Consider the following 20,990-nt stretch of genomic DNA (forward strand, 5'->3'; position numbering starts at 1 on the left):
CTTTAAATATTAATCAACTAAACGGGTGAGTTATAAAAAAAATCACCCCCCTCACAGTTGTTATGAAGGGCAAAATTAGCTGTATAGACCAAAGCCACATAGAGAGCCAGGCTGTAAACATGTTTTTTTCTGCTGTAAAGTTAGGCATTTTAACATGGGGAGATACAGTTTTGACTCACTTCTGCAGCCAGCCTCAGGCGGCCAGTCGATGAATTGCCGTTTAATTCACTTCTGTGTTGGTTTCAAGAGAGAGACAGGGAGGTTGCCGCTTGGGTAAAATATATAAGGAGATTTAAAATAAAACACTGGATGGATTTTTATAATTTTATGATCGTTGTGTACAGGCACTGCCAACACAAATTTCAGTGCAATCAACTTGTAAAAGTGCATGTACCATTATATGACCCCTTTAAGTACTTCAAATTCGCACTTAAATACAGAGTAAATGTATTTCTTTACATTCCACCACTTGTTATTTGGAAAATGAAAGCAACAAAATGTATTATAATTGTTGTAATCAACAAATTGTTGCTAACTGCATTCCGGGAGTTGTTCAATGGGATGGTCTGTTCTCGTCGCCTAGCAACTGTGGCAGCTGCAAACCTATTTAAAAACTATCACCTTGGTCTGTTTATGTATATAATAATAAAAAAAGAAAAATCAACATTTGAACCTTTGTTGCTGTTTTTATTACATTGGATTCTTTGAGTAATTGAAACCCAATACTTACATTTAAAAGTATAATTTGGCATGTTCTCAACAAAAAAATGTCTCATCACAGGCACACAATCAATTCTGTGGTAGGCAAGGCCGTGAAGGGTCCATCTGTTGCATCCTTTATTTCACGGGAAACAAAGGCAGCATTTGAAGGATGCTTTGAATTTGGACAATCTTTGTAGTGCCATGGTGACGCAATCAGCTATACCATCCATAGCTGGGTTTCAGTCACGTGATTATGATTACGCGCGGAATTCAGATGGAGGGCAGGGAGTGAAGAGCGCAATGGACGAGATGGAGGAAAGTCCGTACTGTACTACTTTACACGCTATTACAAGAGAAAGATGTAAACAAACAATCAAACATATGTTGGACGTGATCCTTACGTTATGAAGAGGAGCGATTTTCAACTGAATTGAAAGATTTTCCTGCCATCGAGGTGGTAGATATCAGCAACTACCTCGTCTTACAGACATACTTTGACTTTACAAAGTTCGTAAATGTTACACGTTACACAAACATAGCCACTTAAGTTGTATTAACTCACCATTGACGAAGTGATCACTCCACAAACGGGCATTTTCCCATTCGGCTCCTCCCGACCGCAGACGTAGGTTTGCAAGCCGTTTTTCCGGAGTTTTTCGGCCAATTTCTTGCATTTTCCCCCTTAATGAACAACAACTTTTGGTACACGATAAAAACTCCTCGTGGTTTGATCGATTTAAGTAACCATAAACAACGCAAAACATAGGCATTTTGAGTTTGTTATAGTGCTTTCTAAATACAGCAAATCACTTCCTGCCCTCCATTTGCATTTCGCGCCATGGCAACGCAGTGGTGTGACGTCATATGAAAACAAGCTATTAGCTAGTCTCAGTGCTGCCTTCAAAGGATGCAGCCACTGAATATGGAGACAGCTTTTGAGTTGATCTGAAATCACTTGAAACCGCCTGTCTTAAAGATGAACTCTGTTCACTGTAAAAACTTCAGATGATGTTTCGTTGTCCTGTCGCTTGTTGTAAAGAAGATAAATGAGTGAAACCCTTCCCTCATGGAGGAGTGCAGTGATACGGCTTCTCTCCAGTATGGATCCTCTCATGTGCTTTCAGATGTGCTGACTGAATGAAACTCTTGTCACAGTGTGAACACTTGTATGGCTTCTCTCCAGTGTGGATCCTCTCATGTTTTTTCAGAGATCCTGACTGAATGAAACTCTTGTCACAGTGAGAACACTTGTATGGCTTCTCTCCAGTGTGGATCCTCTCATGGGCCTTCAGGTTTACTGACTGAATGAAAGTTTTGTCACAGTGTGAACACTTGAAAAGTTTTTCTCCAGTGTGGATCCTTTCATGTTTTTTCATGGATTCTGGCCATTTGAATTTCTTGTCACAGTGTGAACACTTATAAGGTTTTTCTTCAGTGTGGATCCTCTCGTGTGATTTCAGATGTACTGACTGAATGAAAGTTTTGTCACAGTGTGAACACTTGAAAACTTTTTCTCCAGTGTGAATCCTCTCGTGTGATTTCAGGATTCCTGACTGACTGAATCTCTTGTCGCAGTGTGAACACTTGTAAGGTTTTTCTCCAGTGTGGATCCTCTGATGCATTTTCACTTCAGCATCTGTAAGAAAGGTCTTCCCACAATCAAAGCACACATGATTCTTCACACCACTGTGTCTTTTCTGGTGTATTTTTAAAGTACCCAGCTCACTAAAACTCTTTCCACACAGAGAACACATGTAAGGCTTTTCCTTTGAATGAATTTTCAGGTGGCTCTTCAGGGATGATGCTGAAAAATATGATTTACCACATTGACCACAGTTATATGGTCTTTCTCCAGAATGAGAAAGCACATGTGATTTAAAATTGCCTACATGTGCAAAACTCTTCCCGCACTGATCACATTTGTACGGCTTCTCTCCAGTGTGGATTATCATGTGACTCTTCAGGCTCTCTTGATACGTAAAACTCTTCCCGCACTGATCACACGTGTGCAGATTCTTTCCAGTGTGGATTTTCATGTGTACATTAAGGCCTATTTTTTTCGTGAAACTCTTCCCACACTGATCACATGTGTGTGGCTTCTTTCCAGTGTGGATTATCATGTGTCTCTTCAAGATTCCATTTTCTGTAAAACTCTTCCCAGACTGAGGGCAGGTGAAAGATTTTCTCAAATTACTATCAGTCTGTGAGGGACTGGAAGATTTTTCACCAGTATTGAGATGATGTTTCTCCTTTGCTTCTCTCAGTTCTTCACTCTCCTTGTTGTCTTCCATCAGGTCTAAAATGAAAGAAGGTTTAATTTTCAGTAAATCATAAAAAAATGGAGAAATGAGAAGGGAAAGAACATAAATTTAACCCTAATATTTTATCAGAAAGAAACCAATAACTGCCTTCACCAACCAAAATAAATCTGATATTTTTAAGTTTTTTTTTCTTAATCTGATATCTATCCATTCCCAAGTCACTTGTCCTTTGTAGGGTCACAGTGATCCTGGAGTCTATCAGCATCTCAAGCCATAGGCAGGGAAAAACCCTGGACTGCTTCACAGAATACAGTGTTCACGGGTAGGTTAACTTGCTTTGATTTAATTACTAAAATGGTGCTGTCAGCATGTGACATAACATATAACATGCTATTAGAGGTGAACACTAATTCAGTTATGCATGTACTGTTTTGTTTGTTACTTTCCTAATGTATAATTATTCCACTATAAATGTTATACTATCATCATGGTTATACTCCCATAACCAAGGGTGCACATAACTTTTTTGGTCTGGTTCTCAAGGGAGCACCTGTAGATTGTGCTCGTTACTCACTTCATGCGGCACACTTATCCTACAAGCTGTCTAAATGTAAAATAACACTATTTGTTCACTGTAGAAATTAAATATTCATCTTTGTCAAAGCTGTATTTTTCTTATTTATTAACATTAAAGGAATGGTTCAGAGTAAAGTCAACCTAGGGTCCTTTGCACCATGACCCTGAGCCAAACACCCCCCCAGAAGCCTTTTTTTCCCTTGGTCGAACATTATTAAAGTTCAAGCTTATTTAGAGTTATCAGCCGAATGGCTTAGTGCAGGCACTAACGGATCCAAGGATGCATCTCGTAAATTACCCCACTAATAATGCCCAGAATGGTACCAAACTTCTACAGTAGTACAAATAGGTTCTGTACTCATAAAACGAGGCATTGGAAAGTTTGTAAGTACATCAGGAGATTATTTAAATAACACTTGCATGACGGCTCCGGCTACTGCTAACCTGACGGTGACGTCACTTCAATGAGTTTGGAAAAGCACGTAAAAGTCCTGACAGAAAGCGATGCATGAGGATGTAGTGTAACGACGAATTATTATTTTTTCTGAAGTCTTGAAAACTTAGTTTTAACTAATAATTGTTGCAAACTGGTACTACCAACAAAATATTAGTGCATTCCTGGAACTGGGCGTTGTTACACTACAGGGGCGTTGCTAGGGTCTTGATACATTGGGGGCTTAGCCCAGACCCCACCACCCACACACCCCCGCTTTTGGTAACTACTTCTACTCATAGGCACATAATAATAAGCAATAATAATATAAATGGGGGGTCTGGGGGACCTCCCCCAGGAAACGTTGGGCATTAAACACTTCGTTTCCTGCATTCAGGTGCATTTTTTTGTAGCATTTTAAATAATAGGTGAAAAGATAGAATGCTTTACAGGGTTTTTCCTGGCTCAAAATGAGGTGGAGGTGGTCAAATCGTAACACTAGGGGGGTCTGGGGGCATGCCCCCCCGGGAGAAAATTTTGAACATTTTAAAGATAAATTCATTAATCTGGTGCACTTTGAGTCACTCGAATCTGTTGTTAAAAATAAATAATAATCCACCCGCCAACCACCCATATTCTTTGATTTAGATATCTGATCATCACATTACAATTAAGCATGATAATATGGTAACATATCACACTGAAGTAGGCTGATTTAAAATTAAAATTTATTTAAATTAAAAGTTCTTCTTTTGGCAAAATTATTACATTTCCCTTATAGCCTACAGAGGCTTTACTCCCTTTAAACTTATTGGCAATGTTTAATTTTTGAAAACACTCTTATCGGAATAATTTTTTGTACCTTTATAAAGGGCATTTTCCCCCTAATTTTATTTAATGTATGCTCTAAATTTCATTTCAAATTCTTACATTTTATCAATACATTCAATTAAAATAATAAGACACTAGGCTGTTACCATTAAAATTAAATAATTTACACTGAAAAATGATATCTGTATTAAATGAGATTATGAGATTGTTTTGAATATTTTTTTTTATATATACAAATAAGGAATGTTGAAAAGAATGATACTTTGACACTAAACGGCCAGTAGGAGGCGGCAGGCGCCGTCTTAATGAGCGAGTCATTGAGTCATTCATTTAAACGATTCGTTCAAACGGCTGATTTATTCAGAATGAGGTGGTTTAATAATGGGTTATTGAATGACTCGAGGCACATGTTTTGCATTAATACCCCAGTGAGTACAGGGCTAGGTAAGTTAGACCAGGGTTTGTTTGCTAAAGAGCCTTCACCGAACTGAGCTTAAAGTCCCTGTAAAGGCAATTTAAAAAAAAAATTCTAAACGCATTATAAATGTTAGAAATGTATTCCTAAAACATATTACAAAGACTGTGAACTTTGAAGTGCTGAATTGTGGAGTTAGACCGTTAAACAGTTTTTCACCATTGCTATTTTCCGTATTTTCTGGGCGGTCTAAACGGGGGCTCGATGACGCACTGGAGCCCTTGAGCTCCTGGACACGCCCCTACTTGATGACGCACTGGAACAAATTCACATCAGTTTGCCGATCAATCGCGTCAGTCTCAGTGTTGCCAACTTAGCGCCTTTGTCGCTATTTTTAGCGACTTTTCAGACCCCTTTAGCGACATTTTTTCAAAAAAGCGACTAGCGACAATTTTAGCGACTTTTTGGACAAACCTCAGTAACCTCCAAATGTTGTCAGTACTGTCCTGCGAGCGCGAGGTCTTGCTTTCTCCCTGTCGTCACTCTCTCTAGCTGCGTCTCCCCTGTTCAGTGAATGGCTGAGAGGAGCGCACGGCCGCTGACAGACGCGAATGAGCAGTGTTTTTCCACGGACTTATCACTTATCTGCTTCTCTTTTAGTTTGACCATTTAAATTTAATTTATTTTATTGTGCTTATTACTTGTAACACTATCACAGAGCTTAGTTCATCCGGTTCCCTAACTCTCTCAATTCAGATAATGTTCCACATAGGCCTATACAAAATGTAATCATTCACTATATTATAGCTACTCGTTCAATTGTCTGACAACAACAAAAATAGGAAATGAGAACAGCTTTATTTGACATTCGGCTATATTATATTGAATAGAGCATTCATTTAGAGAGAAAACGCACTAGGCTGACAGAACGCAAGTACGGCGCGATGACGTCATTAATATGCTAATTGACGTATGACGTCATCTAGCGACATTTAGCGACTTTTAGGGAAGGCCTTAGCTACTTTCCTTTGAAAATAGTTGGCAACACTGGTCAGTCTATTAGATACTACCCTACTGTTTTCTAGCTAGCTATGCCTTCGTCACGGAAATGCGTACTACTAAACCTATAGTAAACAGATCAATGTCCTTATTTACATTTCCGAAAAACGATCACATCAAGAAGAGGTGGATTAATTTTGTGAAGAGACACCTTGATGGAGAGCTGAGGATCACCGACAAAACCCGCCTCTGTAGTGATCATTTTACACGGGATAGTTTTATAAACTTTTGTCGGAGACAACTGGGATTCACTGATAATCCGCTGTTACTGGTGAACGGGGCCGAACCGAATTTCTCTCGCCTCGGCCTTCATCCTCCCGTCGCGCCGACAACTGGTGCCATCATCGACAGTGCGTGCCCACCAATGAGTGTAAGTTGCCTTGTGTGCTTATGTTATAATTATAATAGGTAGTCGGATTCCACACAGTAACTCTATTTAAGCATCCATTCCGGGTGTAGCGGTGACAGTTGAGTGTGGTGGCGATGGCAGCTTTCCCGCGAGTGGGCGTGGTTTCAGCGCAGCCAGCGGACACGCCCCCAGCGTCTGAGAGCAGAGACTACTGCTAATTTTTTAAAGAATTTGATAGCTTATTTTATGTACTTGCCGGCTTTTTTTATCATTCAAATTTGGCTGGGTGACTAATAACACATTTGTCTGTGGTGTGACAAACTCAGAACACATACTTAATTTTGACTTTACAGGGACTTTAATGACGAGGGAGCAATAGCATCTGGCTGCAGACAAGTGACGTCACTTGCACTCTCGGACTTGCACGCTCAGACACGAGCGCTTCCTCTGCAAGTGACGTCACTTGCACTCTCAGACACGAGCGCTTCCGCTGCAAGTGACATCACTTCCAATCGACGCCTGCTCTCTACGGAACGCGATAAACGAAACGCGTGAAATTTGACCGCGTCAACACGCAGTGTTTGTCCGCGGCAATTTTTTACGTGTTTCTTTTGAACGCGTAGACACGCTCGTTTTGGTCGTGTTAAGGTGTCATTTGTCATTTTGTTGGCAGTTTTTTTCAAATTGCTAAAACACTACAAGTGGAATTTGAGGCTCACTCAGTGAAACCATTCACTCATGTACCAAATCTTTAGACCAAGCCTGCAAAAATACAAGGACATTATATGCTTTGCACTCAGTTTGCATTTGAAAAACAAACTATTCGCAAAACTCTAAACAAATTTCTCTACATTACACACATCATTCAAAACTAACAGCTCTTGTGTTTCATCTGGGAAACACTGGCATTTAAATGCCACATTACCAAATTACCACATTTACTGATGACCTACAGCCAATAATCATGTGGGAAAACACTTGTACATAAATTGATCACTTAGAAATCAAAACTCAGTTATGAGAAAGAAAGAAATTATTTTTACTATTATAATATATTTAATTATTTTTTAATTATTTTCAAGAGATTTTGGACAATTTCATGCTCCCAACTTTGTGGGAACAGTTTGTAGATGAAAAACATCAAGATATGATTTTTTTTTTCTTTATATTGTAAATGTCAATTTACAGTTATTACACACAGTTAATGTGCAAAACAGACAAATACAAGGTACAAATAGACAATATACAACATATATAAAAACACATTAGCACATTATTCACTTTGCTCTAGTGTAGTTCGACAGTTTAGCTTTAATTTCATGACATCGACTGCATGTTCAAGAAACATTTGCATGTCATTCATTACAGTAAAGATGAAGCAAAAGGGTTCCAGAGCATCGATTCTGTCCTGTGGAAACTCAGCCTTCTCTAATCTCTCAATGGCTTCCGCAACGTCTTGTTCCTCCATACACTCTACTTTGGGCAAATGAACAGAACCATGCAGTGCACTAGATTGATCCAAACACCACTTGCTGGCTATCTTCAAATCTGGCATCAATCGACTCTGTGAAATAACACGGAGAACAAGGGATTGCAAGTGACGCCACAGCCGGTAGCGGAGAGCAGGTGTCGACTGCAAGTGACGTCACTTGCAGCGGAAGCGCTCGTGTCTGAGCGTGCAAGTCTGAGCGTGCAAGTCTGAGAGTGCAAGTCTGAGCGTGCAAGTCTGAGAGTGCAAGTCTGCAGCCAGACCCTTCTCCGAGGGAGCGGCGCCAGTAGATAACTCTTCTTGCCTCTCATCCGCCTCGTATCGTTCATGACTCCTTATTTTACTTTTTAAAAAGTGTCTAATGTCCATAATAGCTACCACCAGAAGCCACAAACAACAATGACAGTCAAGCCCTAAAGTTTTAAGTTAACCGATGGCTCTCTCTCTCTCTCTCTCTCCTCTGGTGCGCACTCTAAATGCAAGCATGCTGTAACCATAGTAACCATAGTAACTTTGATCTGCTTGAACACATTTTAATCGTCTTTAATACATGATTCCGAAGGACAGGTTAAAAGACCCGGTCAATTGTTTTAAAGGTGCTATCAGCGATCTCAGGTCCAAAAATAAATGATCACATTCATCTAATTCTTTTCTAACGATCCGCTAGCTGCCCGCCCCATAAGCAGGCTGTCCAAAAACCGCGTCTCTGTTGGCAGCCTAGGCTCTGAGATCTGGGGCCTCATTTATAAAACTTTGCGTAGGATTTGCGTCAGAAGTGGCGTACGGATGAAACATAGGACGTGCGTACGCACAGAAATATTCGGATTTATAAAACCATGCGCACGCACATCCTACGCAGTTTTCCCTTAATAAATCACAATCAATTCTAAATGTTGCGCAGCTTTTGCGGCTTCATGTCACGCCCATAGTTGCCCATAAATAGTCCGTGAAACGCCCACAATTTAATATGCATCGATTGCGAAATCATGGCAAATACAGAGAGGAAAACAAAGAAACGTAACTTCACTCAATGTGAAGTAGAAATGATCGTTGGCGAGGTGGAAAAGAGGAGTAAAATGTTGTTTGGAGGGCATGCAGTGTGGGCATTACTATAGTAAAAAGGCACTTGAGTGGCAAAAGGTTGCAGACGCCGTTAATGCTGCAGCCTCACAACCGTGGACCGTGAAAAAATAAATAGTCGGACATCAAAGTCGATGCAAAAAAGCGTCTAGCGCTCCATTACGTATTGTGATGGCATCATGACATTTTATTACCATCCATTTGATTGCATCTGACAAGCTACAGATGTGTTATGAGGATGAATTGCATAACAAGCCAATATTATTGCAGAACAATTTTCTTTTTGCAAATATGTGTTAATTTGCATTTCTGTTGTTATGTAATCTTTGTTTGATTTTGTTTGTTTTACACTGCAGATCAATCAAACGGGTGTTCGTGTAGGCTGTTAATTGTAAGACTTGCTTTGTGAAGTCTTCATTTTATTTATGAGAGGCAGTATTGCCATTTCTTTTACACAACGGTCTACACTTTCACACACTTACACGTGTTTTTTCCATCTGCCGACGGTGTCGCCATTTCTCATTTCACCCGTTTTTGTGCGTACGCCTGGGTCAGAGCTTGCGTGAAGGACCGCACAAGTTTGCTTTTTATAAATACCAATTATTGCGTAGAGAGCGGTGTACGCCTTCTTTTGTGCGTACACAACGTTTATAAATGAGGCCCCTGCACACAAAAACAAACGGATAAAACCACCACCAAAACCGAAATAAACAGTGTTCCTACCAATCACGGACAGGGGCGGGTTTTGCTCTGACTTCGCATCCAACCTGTGCACGAGCGCAAAACCTCACAACACCCGCCCCTGTCCGTGATTGGTTGGAACACTATTTATTTAGGTGGTTTTATCTGTTTGTTTTTGTGTGCAGATCTCAGAGCCTAGGCTGCCTACAGAGACGCGGTTTTTGGACAGCATGCTTATGGGGCGGGCAGCTAGCGGATCGTTAGGAAAAAATAGATGAATGTGATCATTTTTGTTTCGGCCTTTTCTGGACCTGAAATCGCTGATAGCACCTTTAAATAAATACAAAATTATTTAAAAAAAATAAATAATTATCAATAAATTAAATTTTTGGAGATCCGGGGCTATAAAAAAAACACCCGGGGCTGAAGCCCCGGATGCCCATGTCTAACGACGCGCCTGTTACACTACATCCTTATGCATCGCTTTCTGTCAGGACTTTTACGTGCTTTTCCCAAATCACGGAAGTGACCTCGACGTCCAGGTTAGCAGTAGCCGGAGCCGTCAGGCAAGTGTTATTTAAATAAACTCCTGATGTACTTTCAAACTTTCCAATGCCTCGTTTTATGAGTACAGAACCTATTTGTACTACTGTAGAAGTTCGGTACCATTCCGGGCATTATTAGTGGGGTAATTTACGAGATGCATCCTTGGATCCCTTAGCGCCTGCACTAAGCCATTCAGCTGATATCTCTAAATAAGCTCTAACTTTAATAATGTTCGACCAAGGGAAAAAAGGCTTCTGGTGGGGTGTTTGGCTTGAGGTCATGGTGCAAAGGACCCTAGGTTGATTTTACTCCGAACCATTCCTTTAATGACACAGACAACAGAAGGAATATTAGGCTGCCGTTACTTTCTGAAAAACAGGTAACGTAGACTAACCATGTTCCGTAGACTCACTTTCCGCCAATCACCGCACGTCAGCGACCACTCCTCCGTTTCTGAGAGCAAGACTAGCATGTTTGTGTGATCATTCTCCAGGGGAATACCCATTGATTGGTCCACACTTTGATTGATGTCTTTTGGACCAATCGTTTTTGAGAAAAGTGGGGAAAACTACCTCCTCCACCTGTGTACGGAAGATGATAAGCGTTAACTATGTTCCGTACAGGCTTATAATGGTGTTCCGTACAGAGCGCATAACCTGATTTCAACGGCGAAAATGGAAAATTAACTGATCAACTGATCAATTTTAATGTTAAAATATTCAATTCATGTAACAATTCATGTTAATATTAACTTAATTGACCCTTTATGAATATAAACATCATCACTGCACTGCTGACAGACGTGCTGCCTTTTTTGCTGCCTGAGAGGGGCGCCAAACGGTCATCGGCCGCAATCGGGAAAAAAAATCCCATTTCACAGCATTTAGTCAACAAAAGGGTACTATATTTAACAATTTGTGATAACATAATATTCATTTAATAAAGACTGTAATACTGGGAAAAGCATAAATGAATTTCAAAAGTACATTTTCGCTGCTCTAGTTGTCTCCCCACCCAAGCCGCTGTCTGAAGTATAGCTCGCCCACGGTCCATTTTCAAGCGAAGTGGGCGCACCTGGCAAACTTACTGAAATATCACTGGAACAAACAGCTGGAGTGTCTCTGTTTTGATCGGGGATGAAAGAGGGATAAATGAAGACGACACAGATATGCTTTTTGTGTATAACCTAGAAGTATTTATTCAGCGATCGGCGGTTAAAGTTAATCTGTACGGAACATCGTTGTTGTACGGAACATGGTTAGTCTACGTTAACTGTTAAGTTGCATCACACACAATCTTGGAACGAAATGTATATTTGAACAAATCCATTTTATGACAGCCACCATTTAAATATTAATATTAAAAAACTAGTAGAATCATAATTATGGAATTAAAAATGTATTACAACATTATTATAAAAACTTCCTTATGTAATTTATAAATTACGAATAATTTAATTGTAACCTTTAATACTATAAGGATGTACCAACTGTGGTTGCCTGTATAGTTTACTGCATTAGATGAGATATTTTTGTCTTTGAGGAAATTTGCCATGCACTGTACCTGATAGGCCCCAAATTAATCAATATTGAATCAAAATTGGATTGCAAGCTTATGAATCAAAATCGAATCCAATTGAGAAATTTATGTCAGTGCCCAGCCCTAGTATCAATAAATATTTGTATCTATTTTTACTTGAAGCAAATGTTGTCTTTTCCCTTTATTTGAGTGGACCAGAATGCTTCGTTTGTAAAAACAAACATTTTCTCTTGTGGGACGATGCTGATCCCAGACTCCGTACAACTATTTACTTCATAAACATGTCACCCTTTTCACCTTGCAGGTCTGTTCTAGGTTTCAAGAGTAAACATCACCGTTCAAAATACTTCTCTAACATGTCAAAACTCAGCATCCCTAAACATAGGCTACTACTTTCTGCAACTGACATTAATTGTTAATTTTCCAGGACACCAACAAGATTTTCCAAGGCCATTTTACATGTGTTTTCCAGGACTGGAAACAGAGCGCATGAGAACCTTCACACTTCTAATGACTGTTCTAACAACAACCATTAAATCAGATGAACTGCTTCAAGTTTTATAACCTTATGGTTCTTCAGCGTCATTAATGAAGAATCAAGAATAAACACCAACCTATTAGATTTTCAGTATCTTCATGTTTTATTCTGCAGGGTTCTGGATCATTCATGTTCCCAACTCTATTTCTTCACTTGTAAGATGATGAAAATATTCCAGCATTTAGGACTTTTGGTGTATTCCTGTGGGAGGAGCTTCACTGAACGCTAGTTGCTGTATAATGGGAGAATCAGATCTGCAAAAATCAAAAATAAATCAGTTATTAAATTACACATTAAGCATTATGTTACGTTTAACCATCCACTAACAATTTAACAAAATGTAAAATAAATGAAATAGTTTTATATTTGACTCAACTATTAAACTTCTCATATTTTTCTTAGCTGGTTATTTATTTGTTTAATGCTTTATATAAACATGTTTACCACCCCATATACGGTACTAGTGGATGTGACTTATTTTTCACAAAATTAATTAAGTTAAGAGAGGTTTATCTTTAAGATCTCAAAAGAGTTCACTTTGCCTCAGACCCGTCCACCAATGGAATTACTTTAAGGGACAGATTAAAGTGATTAAAGTCAATTTTCAAGAGATCTAACAAATGAGAAAACAGAAGCTGTTGACATTAAATAAAGAAAAAATAATTTTTATAAATAATCAGATAATATGCATCAGTATTCTGAAAAAGACGATAAAACTGCACTAGTATTATTCCTCACAGCCTAAAACGAGAAAAACATTAATAATGCATCAAATGTACAAGAGTAATAACATTCCTACTTCAAACATCGAAACAATCATACACACAAACAAACAAAAACAAACACAAAAACCGCACAAAGAAGCCGTCGAATTGACAGCTACGCTAAATGTGTAATGTTATTCAAGCAGGCAGAGACCCCAGAAAAAGGTAAACAAATAGCGCAGAATCAAATGAAAACAAGACAGAAAGGACAGCAAAAAAGTTGCTTATACAAACTTTTGTCATGATTGTGTTAATATACAAAGCGCTGTGAGTAGCTCACCTCAGAAGACTTCTTTGACTGAGTGAGAACCTTACTGTCTATGGTGAGAACGCGCCAGTGGTGACGTCATCACTCCGCAACGAAAATGTACATGTAATGGAAGGCTGAAAAGACAAATATTTCCTCAGACGAATGGAAGGCCATACAGACAGCTATTTATTTAGACCTAATGTGTACAGACGATACAACGCGAAGACGCGTTATTGCGTGTAGAGTGCAGACCTTAGACCTACGGTGCAGACGTTTAAACCCAGGATTTCCATTGTCAAAATAAAAGTCACATCCACTAGTACCGCCTTTCTGGAGTTTTATTTCAGGTTTTAATGTCCTTAATGTATTTTTCAAGAGACAACAAATAAAGATCAAAGAAATGGCTGGTACGTACTTATTCCACGTGAATTACAACTCTCTTCCTTCTTCTTCTTCTTCTTCTTCTTCTTCTTCTTCTTCTTCTTCTTCTTCTTCTTCTTCTTCTTCTTCTATTCCTTTCCGGCAGACTATCACTGTTAGTGCATTGCTGCCTCCCACTAGTGATAGAGACAGACTACATTAAGGCTCCTAGGGATGGCTGACGTGAAACAGTCGTATAGTATGGCAAGCCGTTTTAACTTTTATTCATTTCCAAGATATGAATTGTTGATATCAACAATTCAATTTTCACTAGTTAAAATAATAGTTATTGATATCGGGAATTAGATTTCTTCTAGTAACAATGGGAATATTTAGCCTGGCTCCGCCCTTCTACGCACTTCCGCTCAATTTTATTTTCCTTCAGTACTACGTCTGGGATTGTGCTGTAGACTTTGGTTTCCAGAAATAATTTTTTTACCGGTCCAATCAGCGAACACAGGGAGTGGCTGAGAACGATGACGTTGATGTAGCGCGTCAGTTTGAGTTGGAGTTCAGTAATGGCAGCGGAGAAAGACGTGAGAAAATCTATTCGGTCCGTTGTTGCAAAACTGCCGAATATACAGAAGTTAAAGCCGGAGCAAGATCAATGTTTGCTAAGTGTTGTTGGTGGCCATGATGTTGTGGCCCTCCTCCCCACGGGGTTCGGGAAAAGTTTAATTTTCCAGCTCACTCCGCTAGTGGTGAATGAGTTAGCTAAGGCGAACGATAGGATGCAAAGCCGATAGTTGTTGTCGTCTCCTCTTGTTGCACTAATGGAGGACCAAGTGAGGGAGGCAGAAAGGTTAGGAGTTGGTGCTGGGCAGCTCGGCGTGCACGATGATCACTGTACAGCATTTGCGGCAGATCCGAAACGACCGCAGCGGCGTATTGTTAATGATTACACCCAGCTTCGACAGTTGACTGAATACATCACTGTCCTTAGTGTCAAATATACATTTAGAATTTAGAATTGTTCCTTGAACTCTTAAATTCGATGAACAAAACATGCAGCTCTCGTTGACAGACATCTTATTCTAAACATAATCCTCTGATCATTCGGACTTGTTTTTTTTTATTGTTTAAAACAATACACAAGTAATAACAGAAAACATAATACAAAAACAAACAAAAAATAATAATAAAAACAAAACAAAAATAAAACAGTAGGGGGATAATATAAAATAAACATGAACAAGTTAAGAGAATTACATGACACTGAAAAAAGGAAAATAATTACAAACAGATAATGTTTTTAAGGCTTTTTTTGTTCTCAGACAACTTAATTGAAAAGAGGTATTTTTAAAATTCTTTCACAAATATAAGAAAGAGAGGTTTAGCATTTAGATATTTAGATTTATGAATATGGAATTCGGACTTGTTGTTTCCAGCCGGTTTCGGCGCATGACATACGTCACGACCACACGTTAGCGATTGGCTATGGCAGATCCTGAGTGACGCTGGGCAGATCCAATAGTTTTGAACTTTAACAGAGAACCCGCCTACAAGGAAGTAAACGTTTCTCAATGGAGCGAGGCCAGACTCTCTGTACAAATGAAATGTACGAGAGTCTGGTAGAACCAGGCTAGGAATTTTTGATATCAGAAATTACATTTCCACTAGTAACAATGCTAATTCTTGATATCCACAATACAATTTTCACTAGTTAAAATGATCATTCTTGATATCAACAATTTAATTTCAACTAGTAAAAACTATAATTCTTGATATCTATAATTGTATTTTCACTAGTGAAATGTCACCATAGGCTGCCATTCAAAATCAATTGTTGATATCAAGAATTGATTTCTTACTAGTTGAAATTCCAATTTCACATATCAGAAATACAATTGTTACTAGTAAAAACCTTTATTTTTGATATCAATAATTCAATTGTTACTAGTTGAAATGTCTATTCTTGATATCAACAATTGAATTGCTACTAGTAACAATGTTCATTTTTGATATCAATAATTACATTTTCACTAGTGACAATGTTAATTTCTGATATCATGAATGTGATTGTTACTAGTAAGAAAGACATTTTAGATATCTGAAATAATATTGATATCAGAAATACATTTTCAGATATCAAAAATTGAAAAATTTTACTATTAGCAATTCAATTGTTGATATCAAGAATAGACATTTCAAAATGTAATTGTTGATATCAACAATTGATTTTGAATGGCAGCCTATGGTGACATTTCACTAGTGAAAATACAATTACAGATATCAACAATGTAATTCTTGATATCAACAATTACATTTTTGATATCAAGAATTGCATTCTTGATATCAAAAATGTAATTCTTGATATCAACAATTGCATTCTTGATATCAACAATTGAATTGTTGATATCAAGAATTAAATTGTTGATATCAACAATAAAATTGTTGATATCAAGAATTCAATTGTTGATATCAAGAACGCAATTGTTGATATCAAGAATTCAATTGTTGATATCAAGAATTACATTGTTGATATAAAAAAATTTAATTGTTGATATCAACAATTGAATTCTTGATATCAACAATACATATCCTGGAAATGAATAAAAGTTAAAACGGCTTGCCATAGTTCCGAAGCTTTGCGAGATCCCGAAGCGCAGATGTTTCGAAACACTGATTCGAAGCGTGATTCAAAACACCCATGTCACGTGACTATGGCCAAACGAAGCCTCGAAGTGTTTCACAAGTGTTTCATCAGGTGTGATCCGCCGAATCAGCGTTTGATTGACACGGTCGAAAACAGACCACACAATCGCACATCATTCTGTATAAAAGTGAAATCAACGCATATTGACCTCGTGGGTTTTTGTGAGAGGAGTTTGTACGGTGGCCGAGAGGTGCAAAACAAATTACAATTCAGAAAACAAAATAACAATTCAGAAAACACAACGACAATTCAGAAAACACAACAACAATTCAGAAAACAAAATAACAATTCAGAAAACACAACGACAATACAGAAAACACAACGACAATTCAGAAAACACAACGACAATTCAGAAAACACAACAACAATTCAGAAAACAAAATTACAATTCAGAAAACACAACGACAATTCAGAAAACACAACGACAATTCAGAAAACAAAATAACAATTCAGAAAACAAAATAACAATTCAGAAAACACAACGACAATTCAGAAAACACAACGACAATTCATTCAAAACGGAAAAGGTAGGTATATTTTGAGAATGGCATACTTGTCGCTGATTGGACGAGACACCTGTCAATCAAGCCAGAACCGGAATCAAGCGATTACTGGAAGTACCGAGGATAGAAAAGCGATTCGTTTTTACATTGAAGTCTTCACGGTTACTTTTGTACATGCAGCTTTCTCTACCGTGAACGAGATTATAATGTTATTCCCCGATGCTGATGTACAGATCAAACGTTCAATCTGAAGTAGTAGACATATATTTCTCTCTGTTTTTTAGTTTCCTTAACTTTATATCTCGGCGCTGTGCTGCAGAATTGGGGATTCCCTCAATACGTCATTGTCCAGGATTGATCACCCTGCGGTCAGGACACTTAAAGTAACTCAATGGACAAAACACAGTACAATAAAAGACCTTTACCTCACACCTTATTGGGCATTTAGGCTATATTAATAGGCTACATGTAAGCAGATGGACCAGAATATGAACGTAACGCACAGCGTGCCGTACCGAACTGTGCCGTACCATGCAGTGGAAAAGCCCAAAAGTTTCACGCTAAGTGATTCCCTGTGAAGTAGGATTGGCTAACGTTACTGGCATAAGCTGGCCTAGATATTCGTACATTTAGGGACCGTGACCATCTCTACAGTTACATATGACATTGGTACACACGTTTCTAACTTCAATCAATTAGACATTCTCTGCTTCAATAGCATTTTAATGACTTACAGTCATAAAACCATCTGTAAATTGTTCATGATGTAGATGTCAGGCATGATGCACACTTTTTAGATAGTTGATATTAAAATTAATATGAGCTCATGCGGTACGGTACTGTACACATGATTTGACAGTTTATTTGATAAAAATACCAAAAACGAATCGCTTTTCTACCCTCGGTACTTCCAGTAATCGCTTGATTCCGGTTCTGGCTTGATTGACAGGTGTCTCGTCCAATCAGCGACAAGTATGCCATTCTCAAAATATACCTACCTTTTCCGTTTTGAATGAATTGTCGTTGTGTTTTCTGAATTGTCGTTGTGTTTTCTGAATTGTTATTTTGTTTTCTGAATTGTCGTTGTGTTTTCTGAATTGTTATTTTGTTTTCTGAATTGTCGTTGTGTTTTCTGAATTGTTATTTTGTTTTCTGAATTGTCGTTGTGTTTTCTGAATTGTTATTTTGTTTTCTGAATTGTCGTTGTGTTTTCTGAATTGTTATTTTGTCTTCTGAATTGTAATTTGTTTTGCACCTCTCGGCCACCGTAAGTTTGATTTTGAGATAGCGGATTTTTGGTGATATATTGACATTTATAGTGCGATTTGTTTAGTTATATTTAGGCTTACACAACACATTGACTGATAGGCTAGAGACACAGAGTATACATATAGTGACACATTAATAGATACATAGATATCAGTGGTGGGCCGTCAGGGCCAGCAAGGCCTTCTCTGCTGGCCTAAACACTATCAGAATCACTGACTTGCACTTTAATATATTTTTTCCATGAATGAGTATTAAATTATTCCCAATAGTTCATTCTCTTAATTTTATAGCTTTTCTCTTGGTTGCGCTGCTTCCAGTAGTGTATGTTTATTTTAGCGCTTTTATCCAGCCAGGGTCAAAGAAATCTGCCTTCAGGCCTTCAGAATCGACAGTGCGGGCGCCTGTAGCTTACAATGAATGGCAATGAAACCGTTGCTTTAACCAATCAGATAAGCAGTCAGATTTAATCAGCCAATCAGATTTCGATTTGACTGCAGCGGGGCCATCTAGCAGGCATACAATAACGTCGGCATTTTCACGTTCTTTGATTGGATGCTCAGAGCGCGTACTATTACTGGTAGTCAGTAGCCCCTTTCACACAGCGCTTTGAACCCGGCAAATTGCCGGCAAATTCCCAGAGTGCCTTCTGTGTGAACGCAAACACGACCCGGGACTGATGCCGGGATCGATGCCGGGTTGGGGACCTAGTAACATTGCCGTGTTCAGACCCGGAACGCGCGCTGTGTGAACAAAAGCCGTAACCAATGCCGTGTCGTAATGATGACGCTGAAGTGAAGTGAAAGCAGGCTAGTGAAACGGTACGTAATGCGCTAGTTTATGATCGAATCAGAGAAAAAATGCACAAGCGTGGTTTCTCCAGAGAGAAATCGCAGCTCATAAGCAAACTATACACGTTGCTGAGACATTACATGTCACATCGATGTCACGTGTCTTTCCGGAACATACATGGGTTGTGTGTGAACGCACTCTCTGATTCCGGCAAATCACTGGCAGTGTGAATGAAGCAAAATCAAACGAACCCGGGTCAAATCCCGGGTCGCTTTATCCGTGTATTTTCCGGAATCTCTGTGTGAAAGGGGCTAGTAGGCTATCCGCATCTGTAGCGAACTGCAAACTAAAATATATTCCTGTAGATTTAATAGTTTTTCAACCCACAAATGAATGTTTCTTTCCCTCCTGGACCCCCAGCAGGATCAAACCTACCGGAAAAAATCCCTTATTCAGCCTGAGCTTAACGCAGAGTCACGGAACACTGCTCGATCTGTTCTGTCCGGGTAAAAACTGACTAATGTAAGTTATGCCACGAATGATTTTGAAGGCAAAAGTCCCGCTGATCTCATTGCTTTCGTTCAAAACTCTGTGTGAGAGCAGTGTTCGAATTACGGGGGAGCTAAGGGGAGCTCGGCTCCCCTGAAAAGGACCTGGGCTCCCCTGAAAGCCTACTTTGAGACATTTAGGGGGAGCTCTAAAACACTGTCCATTTTTTGTCGCATATAGATTTTGATTTTCTGTACATTAAGGTTCCTGAAATAAATGATGATATTAAAAATGTGTCCGTGTTTATTCGCTCATTACATTACTATTTCCGAACATCTGTCTCCACTAATAAATGCAATGCTGTGTCTCCTGCTGTGACCATCCATGCGTGGCGGCGCTGCACTGAAATTACTACGTTTACGTCACCACTTGAACTTCTCACTGAGTTGGTATTTGAATGTTAGCTTAGCTTCAAGTTCAAAACATACTTATTAGTTTTTTGGAACACTCTGTGGATACTAAGAATGTCAAAAAGAAAGCAGCCAAACCTCAGTCAATTTGGATTTACAAAACATACAAAGAGGAGTGATGACAGCGCACCAGCTACAACTAGCTTGCCGGTGTTACCGCCGCCGCCGCTAAAAGTTGCTGCTAGTGACAGCACCGAGGATAGCGAGACTTGGGCGCCAGAAACCACCGCTTGCTATGTGAGTTATTCTGTTTTTATCATGATTTGCATGATGTAGGCCTAAGCGCGGTTGATTCAGAACCGTGGACAGAGCTGTTTGCCCTAACACTGACAACACTGACTGACGCTTGCGTTTTGAAGTAAACGGTTTACTAAGTAAACAATAGGTTTACTGTAAAGCTATTGTTTTAAATGCCCGAACATGCACCAAAAGCGTTAAAGTCAGTCAGGGTCCGGGAGGATCGGAAAATAGGGCTCCCCCGAAAGCCACTTTGTAATTCGAACCCTGTGTGAGAGCATGGGACAGCTGTAACGTTACACATCGGCAGGTTATGCGGTGACTGTGTCCACTGCTTCTGTCGAGCAGACACTCTCTAAAGCAAATTAAAACTTATGCTAGAAATATGACGGGACTCGACTTTCAGGATTAGACTCGTCATTGTTGGAACTGAAACGCACAGATAACCTGTACAACAGAGTACCGGTAATTTAGTCTTCTTGAGGAAAGAAATAAGGATGGGTTTTGTGTAAAAAACAATCAGTAGTTTTGGTGAGTATAATGCTTTTTTCCCCGTGGTGAATATGATTTTCTTCTTAATTTTTATTTTAAATGTATGATCGAAACGTATTTTTTTTTCAAACATCCATACTATTGTAACGTCT

The 20,990-nt window shown here is 39.0% G+C and overlaps 1 protein-coding gene across 1 annotated transcript; it reads right to left on the reverse strand.

Annotated features, from left to right (window-relative positions):
• Positions 1-1,672: 1,672 nt before the first annotated feature.
• Positions 1,673-12,657, reverse strand: LOC130076021 (zinc finger protein 664-like). The gene is made up of 2 exons (XM_056240907.1): positions 12,576-12,657; positions 1,673-2,998 (listed from the first exon to the last, which is right to left on the reverse strand). Exons 1-2 carry the CDS (start codon positions 12,628-12,630, stop codon positions 1,767-1,769), a joined length of 1,287 nt encoding a protein of 428 aa, XP_056096882.1. The 5' UTR covers positions 12,631-12,657; the 3' UTR covers positions 1,673-1,766.
• Positions 12,658-20,990: the final 8,333 nt, after the last annotated feature.

The sequence above is a fragment of the Rhinichthys klamathensis genome, unplaced genomic scaffold, assembly GCF_029890125.1.
Source record: "Rhinichthys klamathensis goyatoka isolate OS25496 unplaced genomic scaffold, OSU_Roscu_1.1 h1tg000619l_1, whole genome shotgun sequence".
In the NCBI taxonomy this organism is placed as follows: Eukaryota; Metazoa; Chordata; class Actinopteri; order Cypriniformes; family Leuciscidae; genus Rhinichthys; species Rhinichthys klamathensis.

Excerpts from the sequence above, each read along its gene's own strand:
- LOC130076021 (XM_056240907.1), bottom strand. The coding sequence starts at position 12,630 with ATGAATGATCCAGAACCCTGCAGAATAAAACATGAAGATACTGAAAAT. Across the intron at positions 2,999-12,575 it reads AGATACTGAAAATCTAATAG|ACCTGATGGAAGACAACAAG; the intron begins GTTGGTGTTTAT and ends CTTTCATTTTAG.